This window comes from Sardina pilchardus, chromosome 18 (assembly GCF_963854185.1).
Source record: "Sardina pilchardus chromosome 18, fSarPil1.1, whole genome shotgun sequence".
NCBI lineage: Eukaryota > Metazoa > Chordata > Actinopteri > Clupeiformes > Clupeidae > Sardina > Sardina pilchardus.
The window spans coordinates 5376714-5389626 of record NC_085011.1 but is presented as its reverse complement, the minus strand read 5'-3'; the positions used below and the strand labels follow the sequence as shown (position 1 = coordinate 5389626).

General features: G+C 40.6%; 1 protein-coding gene across 1 annotated transcript in view; it reads right to left on the bottom strand.

Moving 5' to 3' along the window:
* The window catches only part of LOC134064314 (complement C1q-like protein 2), a 2178-nt gene extending 1534 nt beyond the window's left edge, over nt 1-644 (bottom strand). Inside the window, exon 1 of the mRNA XM_062520205.1 lies at nt 263-644. Within this exon, the coding sequence (XP_062376189.1) occupies nt 263-587 (325 nt within the window). The 5' untranslated portion in view covers nt 588-644. The remainder of the gene's footprint in view (nt 1-262) is intronic.
* Between the last annotated feature and the right edge of the window lie 12269 nt (nt 645-12913).

Here is a 12913-nt window from a genome sequence, read left to right as displayed (position 1 = left end):
GGAAGTTTTGCTTCTCGGAGTCCCCCTACAGTTGGGAAACAGTATTGTCTTCTACTACTGTCGTAACGTCTGTCATGGTTACACCGGTGGGGTATCCAAGAGGCAAGTTAGACATACTGTATAGGCTATCTAGACATATCGAGGCTGCACAAAGCCTTAACTCACGCTTTGCGTCGTGCCTAACAACGCCCCTTAGCTGTTCGATTATACTGTATAACCCACAGCCTCTCTGGGCTTATTGCTTAAGTTTGCCCTCATTTACCTGCATCTGTTGTCTGCAGAGTCGATATTTGACCCTCACTGGCCCTCAGTCTGGTCTCCATGGTCTCTGCTGTCTTCTCACTGGCATTCAGTCTGGTCTCCACGGTTACCAGTTGGGCTTTGGCCAGTCGGAGCTCCTCTGTCTGCTCCGTCAGTAGAGTTTTCATCTCCCTCAGTAGAGTATTGACATCAGACAGGCTAATCTTTTCGTCGGAGGTTGCGGAAGCACCTGGAGCATTATGCTGGAGGCCTCCACTCTCTGCTGAAACCACAACCACACCAGACCACAGCAACAGCAGCACAGCTCCAGGAGTCTTCATCCTCATACTCAACACACACAGCTCTGTCACTGCTCTGGTCTGTTCACCAGTTTTAGCTCTGCTCTTTGCCAGGACTTTGTTCGACTTCAAAGTCCCTGTTTGAGTAGCGCCTCAGCTAACAAAAAACACGCAGTGATAACCACGAGGAATGTCAAGCAAGTCAACGTCCAACTCCTCAACAAAAGGCTCACCCTGAATCGCCACCACATACTACCTGTGGCTGAGCCGCCACCACCACAGCTTCTTGATGACCCAGACCCTCCCGAACTAGCACACACACGTTGTAACAATGTTGCCACTGGTTGGCAGTGTCAGAGGTGGAATTTCGACGTTGAAACAATGTTACAATGGCCCCAGCCGTGGCGCAACTGGCTGGGGCACCTGCACCGCACGTCGGCGACCCGGGTTCGATTCCCGCCCCGTGGTCCTTTCCGGATCCCACCCCCGCTCTCTCTCCCATTCACTTCCTGTCTATCTCCACTGTCACTGTCAATAAAGGCATAAAATGGCCAAAAAAATATACTTAAAAAAAAAAAAAAAGAAACAATGTTACAACAACGGCAGCCCATAAAGTAATTGTAAATAGAATATACATATAACATAACATTTAGTCATCTTCTAGTTGCAATGTCGATGTCAATGTACTGGAGTAGCGGTGCAACGGATAAAAAAAAATTCATCGTTCCCCGGATCAGAGTCACAGATCGGATCATTTTTATATTAAATAAATAAATAAGACAAAAAAGTGCTTGAGCCATAATATCTTCTTTTTAAAATAATTAAGGCAGATGCTATTTGCAGTCGGATGTAATAGCTACCACTGTTATTCACACATAGGGCAAATAACCATTGTTGCTATTTACAACCAGGTGTATTTAGCTTGGCACAGTAGACAGTCACCCAGGTGTTCCTAGACAAACATTTTATTTACACCCAGGTCCTCATAGTCAATAACGCTATTTACACCCAGGTCTTCATAGTTAAAGAGACCCTATGCAACTTTCTGCAGGAGACGATCGCTCCTTGTTTACATCTGAAAGTCTGAGACGAAGAACCACGCTTGCAATTTATATATTTAAATATAGACTATACATGTATAAATATACACGCTAGGGATGTTAACCGGTGACTGTTTGACCGATGGTTGACCGTATCCACGTAGCCGATCAAAGTTGTCGCTAGTCGGTTAAAAAAAAAAAAAAAAAATAGGCTATTATTATAGACAGTGGACTAAACGCTACTACAGCTAGCCATCTCATTCCAAGGTCTTTTTTGCGTGAAGTTAACAAATTATCCCTCACACTCAATTTGTAATAACTCGCCTGCTTGTAGGCTACTTAATAAACCAATAAAAACATTTGCACGCAATACGCTAAAGCTGTCGGGGAAGCTCTGCAGAGAAAATGCAAGCATAAAACGAGCGAAAACGAAAAACGAAACCGAAACCAGAGATGAAATCGCCAATCCTGCATAGTTCCTCTTTAATAACGCTGTTTACACCCAGGTCCTCATAGTCAATAACGCTGTTTACACCCAGGTGTCCATAGTCAATAACGCTATTTACACCCAGGTGTCCATAGTCAATAACGCTATTTACACCCAGGTCCTCATAGTCAATAACGCTGTTTACACCCAGGTGTCCATAGTCAATAATACACAGGTGTAAACAGTGTATGGTGGGCACCCCGGGTGAAAGGGCTATTCACACCCACGTAATAAACACTGCATATACAATAACTGAATCCCAGTTGCTTTTCAGTGAAATATTCACATTTCTCAACATTCACATTGTGTGATTAAACCCACAGCTTGTCAAACTTTTTTAATCTTAAATGTTAAAACGTTAAATGCTTTCTGCATTCTATTATGGAGTCAAACTGATTTACTGTACTGATGAACACCAGTAAATGTCTTCATAACTATTTGTTTACCTTTATGATGTATAGCCATAATAGTAGCTCTACTAGTCTGATGTATCAGCTGCCTTTATATCAGTTTTGGCACCTATGCATGCATTCCAGATATTCAATCAATCAACCAATAATGTATTGGAGAATATACATGATATCCTTTTGCATTCAATAGACTAGTTATTTGTGATTAAGTATTAATGTTACCAAGGCAATGATAATTTAAATTGGCTCGATCAAACCTGACCGAATGTCATTATCCACAAGGCTAAGCATCTATTTACTGTAGTAACATGGAATATGTGTTATGTAGTGATGGGTTGTAAGCATAGTTGGCGTGCGTGTGAGAACTAACTGCTCGTGTCAGTGCGTGGCAGCTTTCTCTTACGTGCCCATAATATTTCCACATGGGAAATAAATTAACATTCCCTTTGATGTCAACACTTTCTTTGCATTGATGTGATACTTTAGAGTTGACAAACTCAGGTGATATGCAAATTCCTTGCTACAGACATTGCAGAGGACTTTTTTTTTTTTTTTATCAAAACGTTATTTTTATCAACACCATAAGACTGTTTATGGATTAATCGGATTAATCGATTAATCTGCATTTCTTTTAAATCAGTTATTTTTTCTCAAATTAATTGATCAAAATGTATGTTATTTTAACAGCCTTAGTTTTTACACTCATGTAAAGGCAATCAAAATGCGCAATACACAAAATGTGAAATCGGATGAATATTACTGTAGCCTATAATATGCAGCTCAAGAATTCTCCATTCTGATAGGGCAACCATCAGGATATTTGGAGGTCCATCATTACAAAGATAACTGACCTTTAAGTTGTGCCTTTGGCTGTTTCATTACCATAACAGCTATGGAGGACTTGTTAACCAATGTGTGTTCCCTTCCCTCTCTTTGTCTGTCTCCCTTCTTCCTTTCTTGTCAAAGGTTTTGGAGAAAGTGGTCTTCAAGCAAATGTGTGACTTCCTCTATCAGAATAACCTACTAGACCCTATGCAGTCTGGTTTCAAGAGTGGTCATTCTACTGAAACTGCTCTTCTATCTGTGACTGAAGCATTGAGAGTAGCTAAGTCCTCTGCTCAGTCATCAGTGTTAATTCTGTTAGATTTATCTGCAGCCTTTGATACGGTTAACCATGACATTCTCCTTTCTACACTATATGAACTGGGAATTTCTGGGAAAGCTCTTGACTGGTTCGAGTCTTACCTTAAAGGGCGTTCTTTTAGCGTGTCTTGGCAGGGACAGATATCAAAGTCTCATGACCTCACTACAGGAGTCCCCCAAGGATCAGTATTAGGGCCCCTCCTTTTCTCTATTTACACCACTTCTTTAGGTGGGATTATTCGCTCTCATGGATTTGAATATCATTGCTATGCGGACGACACTCAACTTTTCCTATCCTTCCCATCTGAGGACTCTAGTGTTTCCCATCGGATCTCTGCATGCCTGAAGGACATTTCAATCTGGATGAAGGATCAGCACCTTCAGCTTAATCTTTCCAAAACTGAGCTCTTGGTGTTTCCAGCAAAAACAGCTATTCCCCAACAGATCAATATCCAGCTTGATTCATCCTCACTGACTCCAACCAGATCGGCACGTAACTTGGGTGTCATAATTGATGACCAACTTACTTTCTCTGAGCATGTTGCCTCAATTGCAAAGTCATGTCGGTATACCCTGTACAACATTAGGAAGATCAGACCTTATCTGACACAAGATTCCACTCAGCTTCTTGTACAGGCAATGGTTATCTCCAAGCTGGACTACTGTAATTCTCTGTTAGCTGGCCTACCTGCTTGTGTATTAAGACCACTACAGTTGATTCAGAATGCTGCAGCACGACTGGTCTTCAATCAGCCAAAGAGGACACATGTAACCCCTCTCCTAGTTACTCTCCACTGGCTCCCTATAGTAGCCAGAATTAAATTTAAATCTCTCACTCTGGCCTATAGGACACTGACTGGATCTGCTCCCAGCTACTTCAGTTCTTTAATCACGATGTACATTCCCAACCGCCCATTGCGATCTTCTGAGGAGCGTCTGTTATGTCGACCAACCATACATGCTAGGTCAAATTGTAGATCCTATTCTTCAGTGGTTCCATGTTGGTGGAATGAGTTGCCCAGTGCTTTCCGTTCCAGCAACAGCTTTGGATCTTTTAAGAGGGGTCTTAAGGCATATTTATTTAATATGCACTTAGTCCTTTGAGTTTGTGATGTGTTATGGTTTGTATAATAGTATTGTTTTGTTATAATTTGTCTATTGATAGAATTTGAAATTTATTTTGCTATTGTCCTTAAATTTAGCCATACCATGCTTTAGTTATTATTATCATATATAATTAACTGAGTGACTTATTTGATTGCTATTCTCATTTCACTGTTTTATTTCTCATTAGGTTAGTGCTTAAAATTATTGTTCTACTGATAATATTACTATTCTCCCTAGTTTGTAATTATTCACTGTTAATTTAATTTGTATTGTTATTTATTTGTATGTCGCTTTGGACAAAGGCGTCTGCTAAATAACCATAGCCATAACCATAGCCATATTCACAGCTCCAGTCAGAGGTATCTACCACTTTTTATTCCACTGCTCGGTTGAGTTCCCCATTGTCCTGCGTTCTATAAGGGTGTGCATTAACTTTAGTTATCTCCCTCAACAATGGAATTCTCTTCTCTGATTGGCTGATGGGGTGGCCATTAAGTAAGGGATAATGTATAGAACGCCGGTCATTATCGGAAAATAATTCCCGACAGGACGGACAGAACCCCGACGCGCAGCGGAGGGGTTTTGCTTCGTCCTGAAGGGAATTATTTTCAGATAATGACTGGCGTTCTATACATTATCGCGCTTATTATATGGCTACTTGCCAAAACGAGAAAATCAACTTATCTCAATGTGTCTTTAGCAATGACTTGGCTACCGTTTCGTGGCTTCCGCAACAACTAGCGGAGTGAACCCGTTGCCATTGGCAGCGGTCATTATACCTTCGGAGCGGTCAATATGCAGATATAACGGACCGGTAGAACGTTGAGAGGCCCATTCAAAGTGAATGGGAGCTCCCTCAACATTCTAGAGAGCCATATAATAACTTCGTATAACCTGCTACCTTTGAAGTAGTTCCCGTAACACACTTGAATATTAATTCGCCAAACTCGTTGCGAAGTTTAAATGAACTGTCACGTAGCATCCAAGCTGAAATACAGACGTGCAGAACCATAGTAACATTGTAGCATATGACGGAGGTGGATTGTAGCTAGTTGGATGCCATGTAGGCTATAAAAGTAGCGATCTTTCAAAGTTAAAGTTAATCAGAATCCTGGGATATGGCCGCTTGACAACGGGAGAGATAGAACTAACGACTGGCTTTTGGCCGTAGCAACCAGCCATTTAGAACTAACGACTGGCCTTTGGCCATAGCAACCATCCATTTTAGAACTAGTAATGGCAGTTTTGTCCTGCAAGTAGAAAGTTGATATGTGGCGGAAAGTAGTCCCACAGTCAAGACAGTTTTAGCGATGTTAACGGACGAAACGGTGGAATAAAACTATGTTCTAAATATACAGGTTATGTATACAAACGGGAGATAAGCGGGATAACGGCCTTCGAGGTCGACCGGTTCGATGGAAATAATGGCACGGCGGAGGTAACTCCGTCTCCGTGCTTCGCACGTCGCCGGAGTTCTAGACCTCCACCTAGCCATTATTTCCATCGAACCGGTCACCTCGTCGGCCGTTATCCCTTACATATACGCACGGCTATGAAGTAGTTCCATTGTTTTTGACCGTATCACACTTGAATATTAATTCGCCAAACTCGTGAAGTTTAAATGCACTGTCACGTTACATAGAAGCTGTAAAATACAGACGTTCAGATCATAGTAACGTTTAGCATATGACAGAGGTGTCATTTAGCTAGTTAGGTGGCAGTAGCCTAAGAAAAATAGCAATCTTTCAAAGTTAACGTTCATCAGAATCCTGGGATGTGCCAGCTTGACAACGGGAGATTAGAACTAACGACTGGCTTTTGGCCATAGCAACCATCCATTTAGAACTAGTAACCGCAGTTTGAGAAATTAGTTGAAATGTGTCTGGGAAAAGTAGTTCTACAAACAATACCGTTCTAGCGATTAAAACAATTACATTAGCACCGGAAACGAACACAACGCAAGTGGCAACAGTGGAATAAGCGGGATAATGGACTTCACGCCGTGCGGTTATTCAAAGTTAATGCACTTTTCTAGACGGAACGTCCCTCCGCTTCGCGTCGGGCCGTATCACCGTCTAGAACGTGCATTAACTTTGAATAACCGCACGGCGTGTCGTCCATTATCCCGTACTTATTTTGCCCTTCATGGCCACGGCCATTACTCCATCCCCAATGCCATCTCTCTGCGTAGAAATGGTTACCACATAGTCTACGCGTGGTGCCAGCAGGCTGGCTACAGTGTCAACCTCTCCCATGGCGTTTCCCTGCTGCTGGAGGTGGGAGATGACGTCTACCAGGGGAGTCACTAGGAATTAAGGTTTGCTGGGGCACTGTGTCATTTGTGTACATGTTTACTTGGGCACTGCGTTGTTTGTGTACATGTTTACTGGGGCACTGCGTCGTTTGTGTACATGTAAGACATTTTTTTTTACTGGGGCACAACTTATTTTTACAGGGGCACGTGCCCCAGTAAAACATGCCTAGTGACGCCCCTGACGTCTATGGTGCTGATGCGCGGCACACGTGTGTTTGATAAGTGGAACCGTCACACCACATTCTCGGGACACCTGCTCTTCACAGTGTGAAGGAACCAATGATCGGTGCAGAACCTGATACATCAATACATACAGTCACATCTATTGACCAGCTACTTACTTAGACTACTCAGTGAAAGGAAATTCAGCTTGTTTTGATTATTGCATCTCTATTGTAAATGACTTACATCATTTGGTGATATAGTGATTTGCTTTATACTTTTGTACTTGTTTTTCACTCTTGTCCTGAAAGATGCCCTGTGTGTTGTTACCCTGTGTATTGTGTATATGTAGTATGTTGTAAGTGTGTGAGTGACTGCATCCCAAGGCAAATTCCCCCCCTGGGGGACATTAAAGTATATCGTATCTTATCACATTGCTTCCTTCTTTGCTACAGTATGTCTTCATTAGCCTTGCCTCGTGGGATATACTGTAGCCCGGGTTTGCAACTCACGTTGCTTTATTTAATAAAGTCTGCCACATCACTTTTTTACTTCATTTGACTGTTATATATTGTATGTCAAATGAATAAGTTTCACACCTGCTGTAATATACTTTACCCACTAGAGGGAGCTGTGTAGCTGTGGTGAATAATACAAATATTCACACCATCTTGTATTGAGGCTTTGTGAGATCTTTATGGGTTAAAGGAATATTTCGGTATTTTACACTTTAGGTCCATTTTCTGTATAGCCTAGCATGAAAACAAGTGTTTGAGACCGAAATCTCGACGATTGAGTCCGTTTGTGGAATTTGGCAGATTTAGAATGGAGCTCTGTATGGCTTTAGCATTGCTCGCTTTGTGTATGCTCTATTCTGTCCTTAAAACGCCCCTAAACGTTTGTTTCGTCATTCGTCCCGGAAGTACTTTTTCAACCGTGTGTGCCTAATATAACACAACAGAATTTGAATTTCACTGCGAAACTTGCTATAGAAGATCGTTGAAGACCAGTACCACTCGGTGACTCTCCACAAAAACGGAGAACATGTTGTCATTGCTTACAGCACGGGGAACGTGAATTATGTGACAGCTTCAAATGGAGCATCTCTGCTTCTGGAGGTGGGGGATGTGGTCTATCTGCAGCTGTGGAAAGATGCCTGGGTGAGAGATAGGCCTAAACTCTTCACCACCACACCACCTTCTCTGGACACCTGCTGTTCACCATGTAGCCAAGCAGCAGAACAGACCCTGAATACACTGGTGTGTGTGTGTGTATTGGGGGGTGGGGGTAAACAATATTTCAGTTTCACTGCTCCTAGACCGTTGCTGAGCCAACATCGTATACGTTCACTGGAGGCAAAACAACCAAAATCAACTGCCATCAGCTACAACACAAAACTCATCCGATACGTCATTGTATTGTAAATCTTGGACCTGACCATTTAGGACATAGTTATATATCCAATGATTTATACACCCGCAACTTCTCCTTATTGTAGATGCTTGGTTTTCAATAAGAGGTCATTCCACCTTAATTCAACGGATCTTAGAGAAATGTTCTGCTTGACCATCTCAGATTTGCTTCAAACTTTTACCATCTAAAGAGTAACCATTTAAACTGACTAAGGTAGCCTATTTGTCAACCAAACACAGACAACGTGCTAGGTGACGCTTTAGAGTCCCTAAGCCACACTCTAGGCCAGAGCTCTGTCTCTGACTAGCAGTTGCAATAACACACAGCAAATTCACAAATTCTCGTGAATGTACACTGCTCAAAAAAATTAAGGGAGCACTGGTTCATAGGAGTATAGCACCAAGTCAGTCACACTTGTGGGATATTGATCTGGCCAGATATGTACAGTAACAGAGGTGGTTGTGAATCAGGTTCACCTGCTTTGATGTCAACAAAATGTTCTACAGGTGTACTAGAGGGCCAACTGTGAGACGACCCCCAAAACAGGATGGCTTTACAGGTGGTGCCAACTGGTAATTTTTCCATTTTCATCCTTCTTGACTGATTTTTCACTGGTTTTGCATTTGGATAGGGTTAGTGTTACTACTGGTAGCATAAGCCAGTATCTGGAGCCTACAGAGGTTGCACAGGTAGTCCAACTCCTCCAGAATGGCACACCAATACTTTCCATTGGCAGAAAGTTTGCTGTGTCTTCCACTGCAGTCTCAAGAGCATGGAAGAGATTCTAGGAGACAGGCAGTCTATATGGAACAGGGATTCCTTTAAACCTTTGCTTTACTGAAAACCTGTTTGTTACTAGCAGAGTATAGCTTTCCTGCATCTGCTGCACTCACCTATTATAAGAACTCATAGACCGAGTAAAACTTCACTGTGGTCTCATAGTCAACGACAGATCAGTTCAACACAATTACGTTCAACACAATTATTGACTGACAATGGGTTACCATCAAAAACAGCCTAAAAAAAAGCAAAACACTTGTAACAACACAACACAAATGTCCTCCTTTATCAATGTGACAATAAACACTTCATATATTATTCTGACTCTCTTTATGCAATAACTATCATTGTCCTTTGGTGTGACATTTTGTCCTATGATGTGATACATAAAACAACAGAAAAATGTCCTTAATTTGAAAATTAATCAAATCAAAGACAGGTTTTGCATTATGGGAGTTACAACAATAAATCCTCTTAGGTACAATTTCAAACATTTTTGGTTGGAGAAAACGTTTTATTGACATTCATAGGAAAAAGTTAATCAAGCTCATCTATTCATGGTGAAAATTATTCTATTTAGTAATTTTGTGTGAAATCAATTTTAAGAAAATAATTATTTAATAATGTGAACACTTCTGTCTCAAGTATTTTTTTTTATGTTATTCACTATCATTTCTTAGTACTTTTTAAATGTCACACCATAGGACACATTCACAGTGCAGCTGAGTGTACTTTTTAAATGTCACACATAGGACACATTCACAGTGCAGTTGAGTGTACTCTTTAAATGTCACACATAGGACATATTCACAGTGCAGTTGAGTGTACTTTTCAAATGTCCTTAATTTGAAAATATTTGTTTTTTTCCAAAGACAGGTTTTGCAATATGGGAGTTACAACAATAAATCCTCTTAGATAGGTACAATTTCAATTTCATTTTTGGTTGGAGAAAACGTTTTATTGACATTCATAGGAAAAGGTTAATCAAGCTCATCTATTCATGGTGAAAATTATTCTATTTAGTAATTTTGTGTGAAATCAATTTTAAGAAAATAATTATTTAATAATGTGAACAGTTCTGTCTCAAGTATTTTGTTATGTTATTCACTATCATTTCTTAGTACTTTTTAAATGTCACACCATAGGACACATTCACAGTGCAGCTGAGTGTACTTTTTAAATGTCACACATAGGACACATTCACAGTGCAGTTGAGTGTACTTTTTAAATGTCACACATAGGACACATTCACAGTGCAGTTGAGTGTACTTTTTAAATGTCACACATAGGACACATTCACAGTGCAGTTGAGTGTACTTTTTAAATGTCACACATAGGACACATTCACAGTGCAGTTGAGTGTACTTTTTAAATGTCACACATAGGACACATTCACAGTGCAGTTGAGTGTACTTTTTAAATGTCACACATAGGACACATTCATAGTGCAAGTTGAGTGAAACGTGAAAAAAATAAGGTAATTGAAAAAATGAGTGACCACTATTATTTTCTGAAAATGCAGTTTTTATAATCCATAATCCATAAATATATGTATTTTTCTTTAAAACATGATGTTTTCCCCAAAAAAGTACTTTTTCTTGGCCATTTTTCAATTTCTGCACATCACATGTGCCTGTGTGTATGTGTGTGTGTGATAGGGATCAATGCTTCGAAAAAGCATGATGGCTTTTTACTCAACCTCAAGGATTGTTAGATGAAAGGAACGGATCAGTGGATGTGTGAATGTATCAATCTGAATGTATGAATATTGTGATCAGCCTAAGTATGAATACACTGGATTAATATGAATAAATACAAATTCATTTGATGGACTTGTTTCCATGGTCAGATCAGGCCTTATAGTTTGTCTCTACTCTTCATAACGGAATGCAAGGATGATTGTGACATGAGCCCTGAGCTCTTTTGCAATTGTCAAACATTTGAGCTGACATCATGAGGCTTGCAGATCTCCAGAGCCTGTGCGTGAGAAAGAGAGACTTTAAGAAAAAAAAAGAAAGCATGATGGCTTCTTCCTCAACCTCAAGGATTACTAGATAAAGGGATTAACAAGTGGATGTGTGAATTTATCATAATGTATAAATATCAGTTGTGACCAGCCTAAGCATGAATACACTGGATTAATATGAATATATTCATTTGATCATCATCATGAGGCTTGCAGACTGCAATTGACTAACTTTGGTGAAAGAATATTCTTCAAGAGATTAGGTGTTCCGCTAAAAAAAAACATGTGAAAGATTGCCAAATAAAACCACATCACATCTGAACAAACTGATAATGCTGTCATTGTGTTCAGCTCACAAATCGAATAATATCTATTTGAATGATTGATATGAACGAATGTATGGTATGGTACTGGAACTGCACAATAGAAATGCATGTTCCACAGGCCTGGCTAAGAATGGTAAGAGACCAAGAAGTCCGCACACCAGAAAAGGCTCCTCAGTTTCTTTAATGGCAAATCACCACGTATAACGTTTCGGGCCCTAGTCCTTCATCAGCCCCTCATTTGCTTGTCTGTCCAGCACCCAGTCTTCTCTCTTTTTGGATGTGCGCGGTACTCTTTTTGCTTCCTAAGAATGGTTATATGAAGACGGAGGCAATACATACAGATTTTAAATAGTGCTGCTTTGCTCTGGTGTATAAGTATAGTATATACTTTTTTGATCCCATGAAGGAAATTCAGTTTAATTCTTACTTTTTAATCTGTGAATGACTTTGTGTGGATCTCTGTGCTCACCTTAGTATTCATTCTCTTGGTAGGTGAAGAAGATTGTGATCTGAACACACTGAGTTCAAGTGAAAAATGTTTGAACTGTCATCATGAAACAGCATCAATGGCAAGTTCATCAGTGTCGCCAGAGCATTTTAGACTCTGTTTGTTGTTGCCTTTGCTCAACTGTACTTCACCTTACAGCTCTGCAGGTGGTGCTGATAGATAAGGCCACATGTGTCATTGTGTGTCACTCACAGACACAAGAGAGGGTAGCTTCTTTATCGGTTTTGTACCGCAAAGCAGCGCATGTGCATGTGCATGTGTGTGTGTCTGTGTGCTTAAAAATGTAGAAAATTACATTTCAGTCATCCTCCACTTGCAGCCCTTCACTCAACAACAAAATCTACAGTTCAATTGGTGTACAGTCAAATATACACATACAGTATATATGGGCCCCCCATGAACGGGGGCGCAACATGGGCGCAGTGATATCAAGCACTACTTCCTGCTTGTTGCCTATGGGGACTGTTTTCAGATATCACTGCGCCCATGTAACGGTTGCAACTTGCCTTGATTATTACGCCAGATGATAGTGTAGTTCCATGTCAAATCAGCCTAGAAAAACGCCAAGTTTCATTTTCAGTTGGTCTTATTGCACTTTCTAACTTGAGAAGAGACACGTTTTAAATGGGAAAATTACCAGAAATCTTAGTCACTTGTAAGCATGACGCTAGCAGGCGAGAAGCTAACGGTCTAATCCGATTCAATGATCTATGCTAGG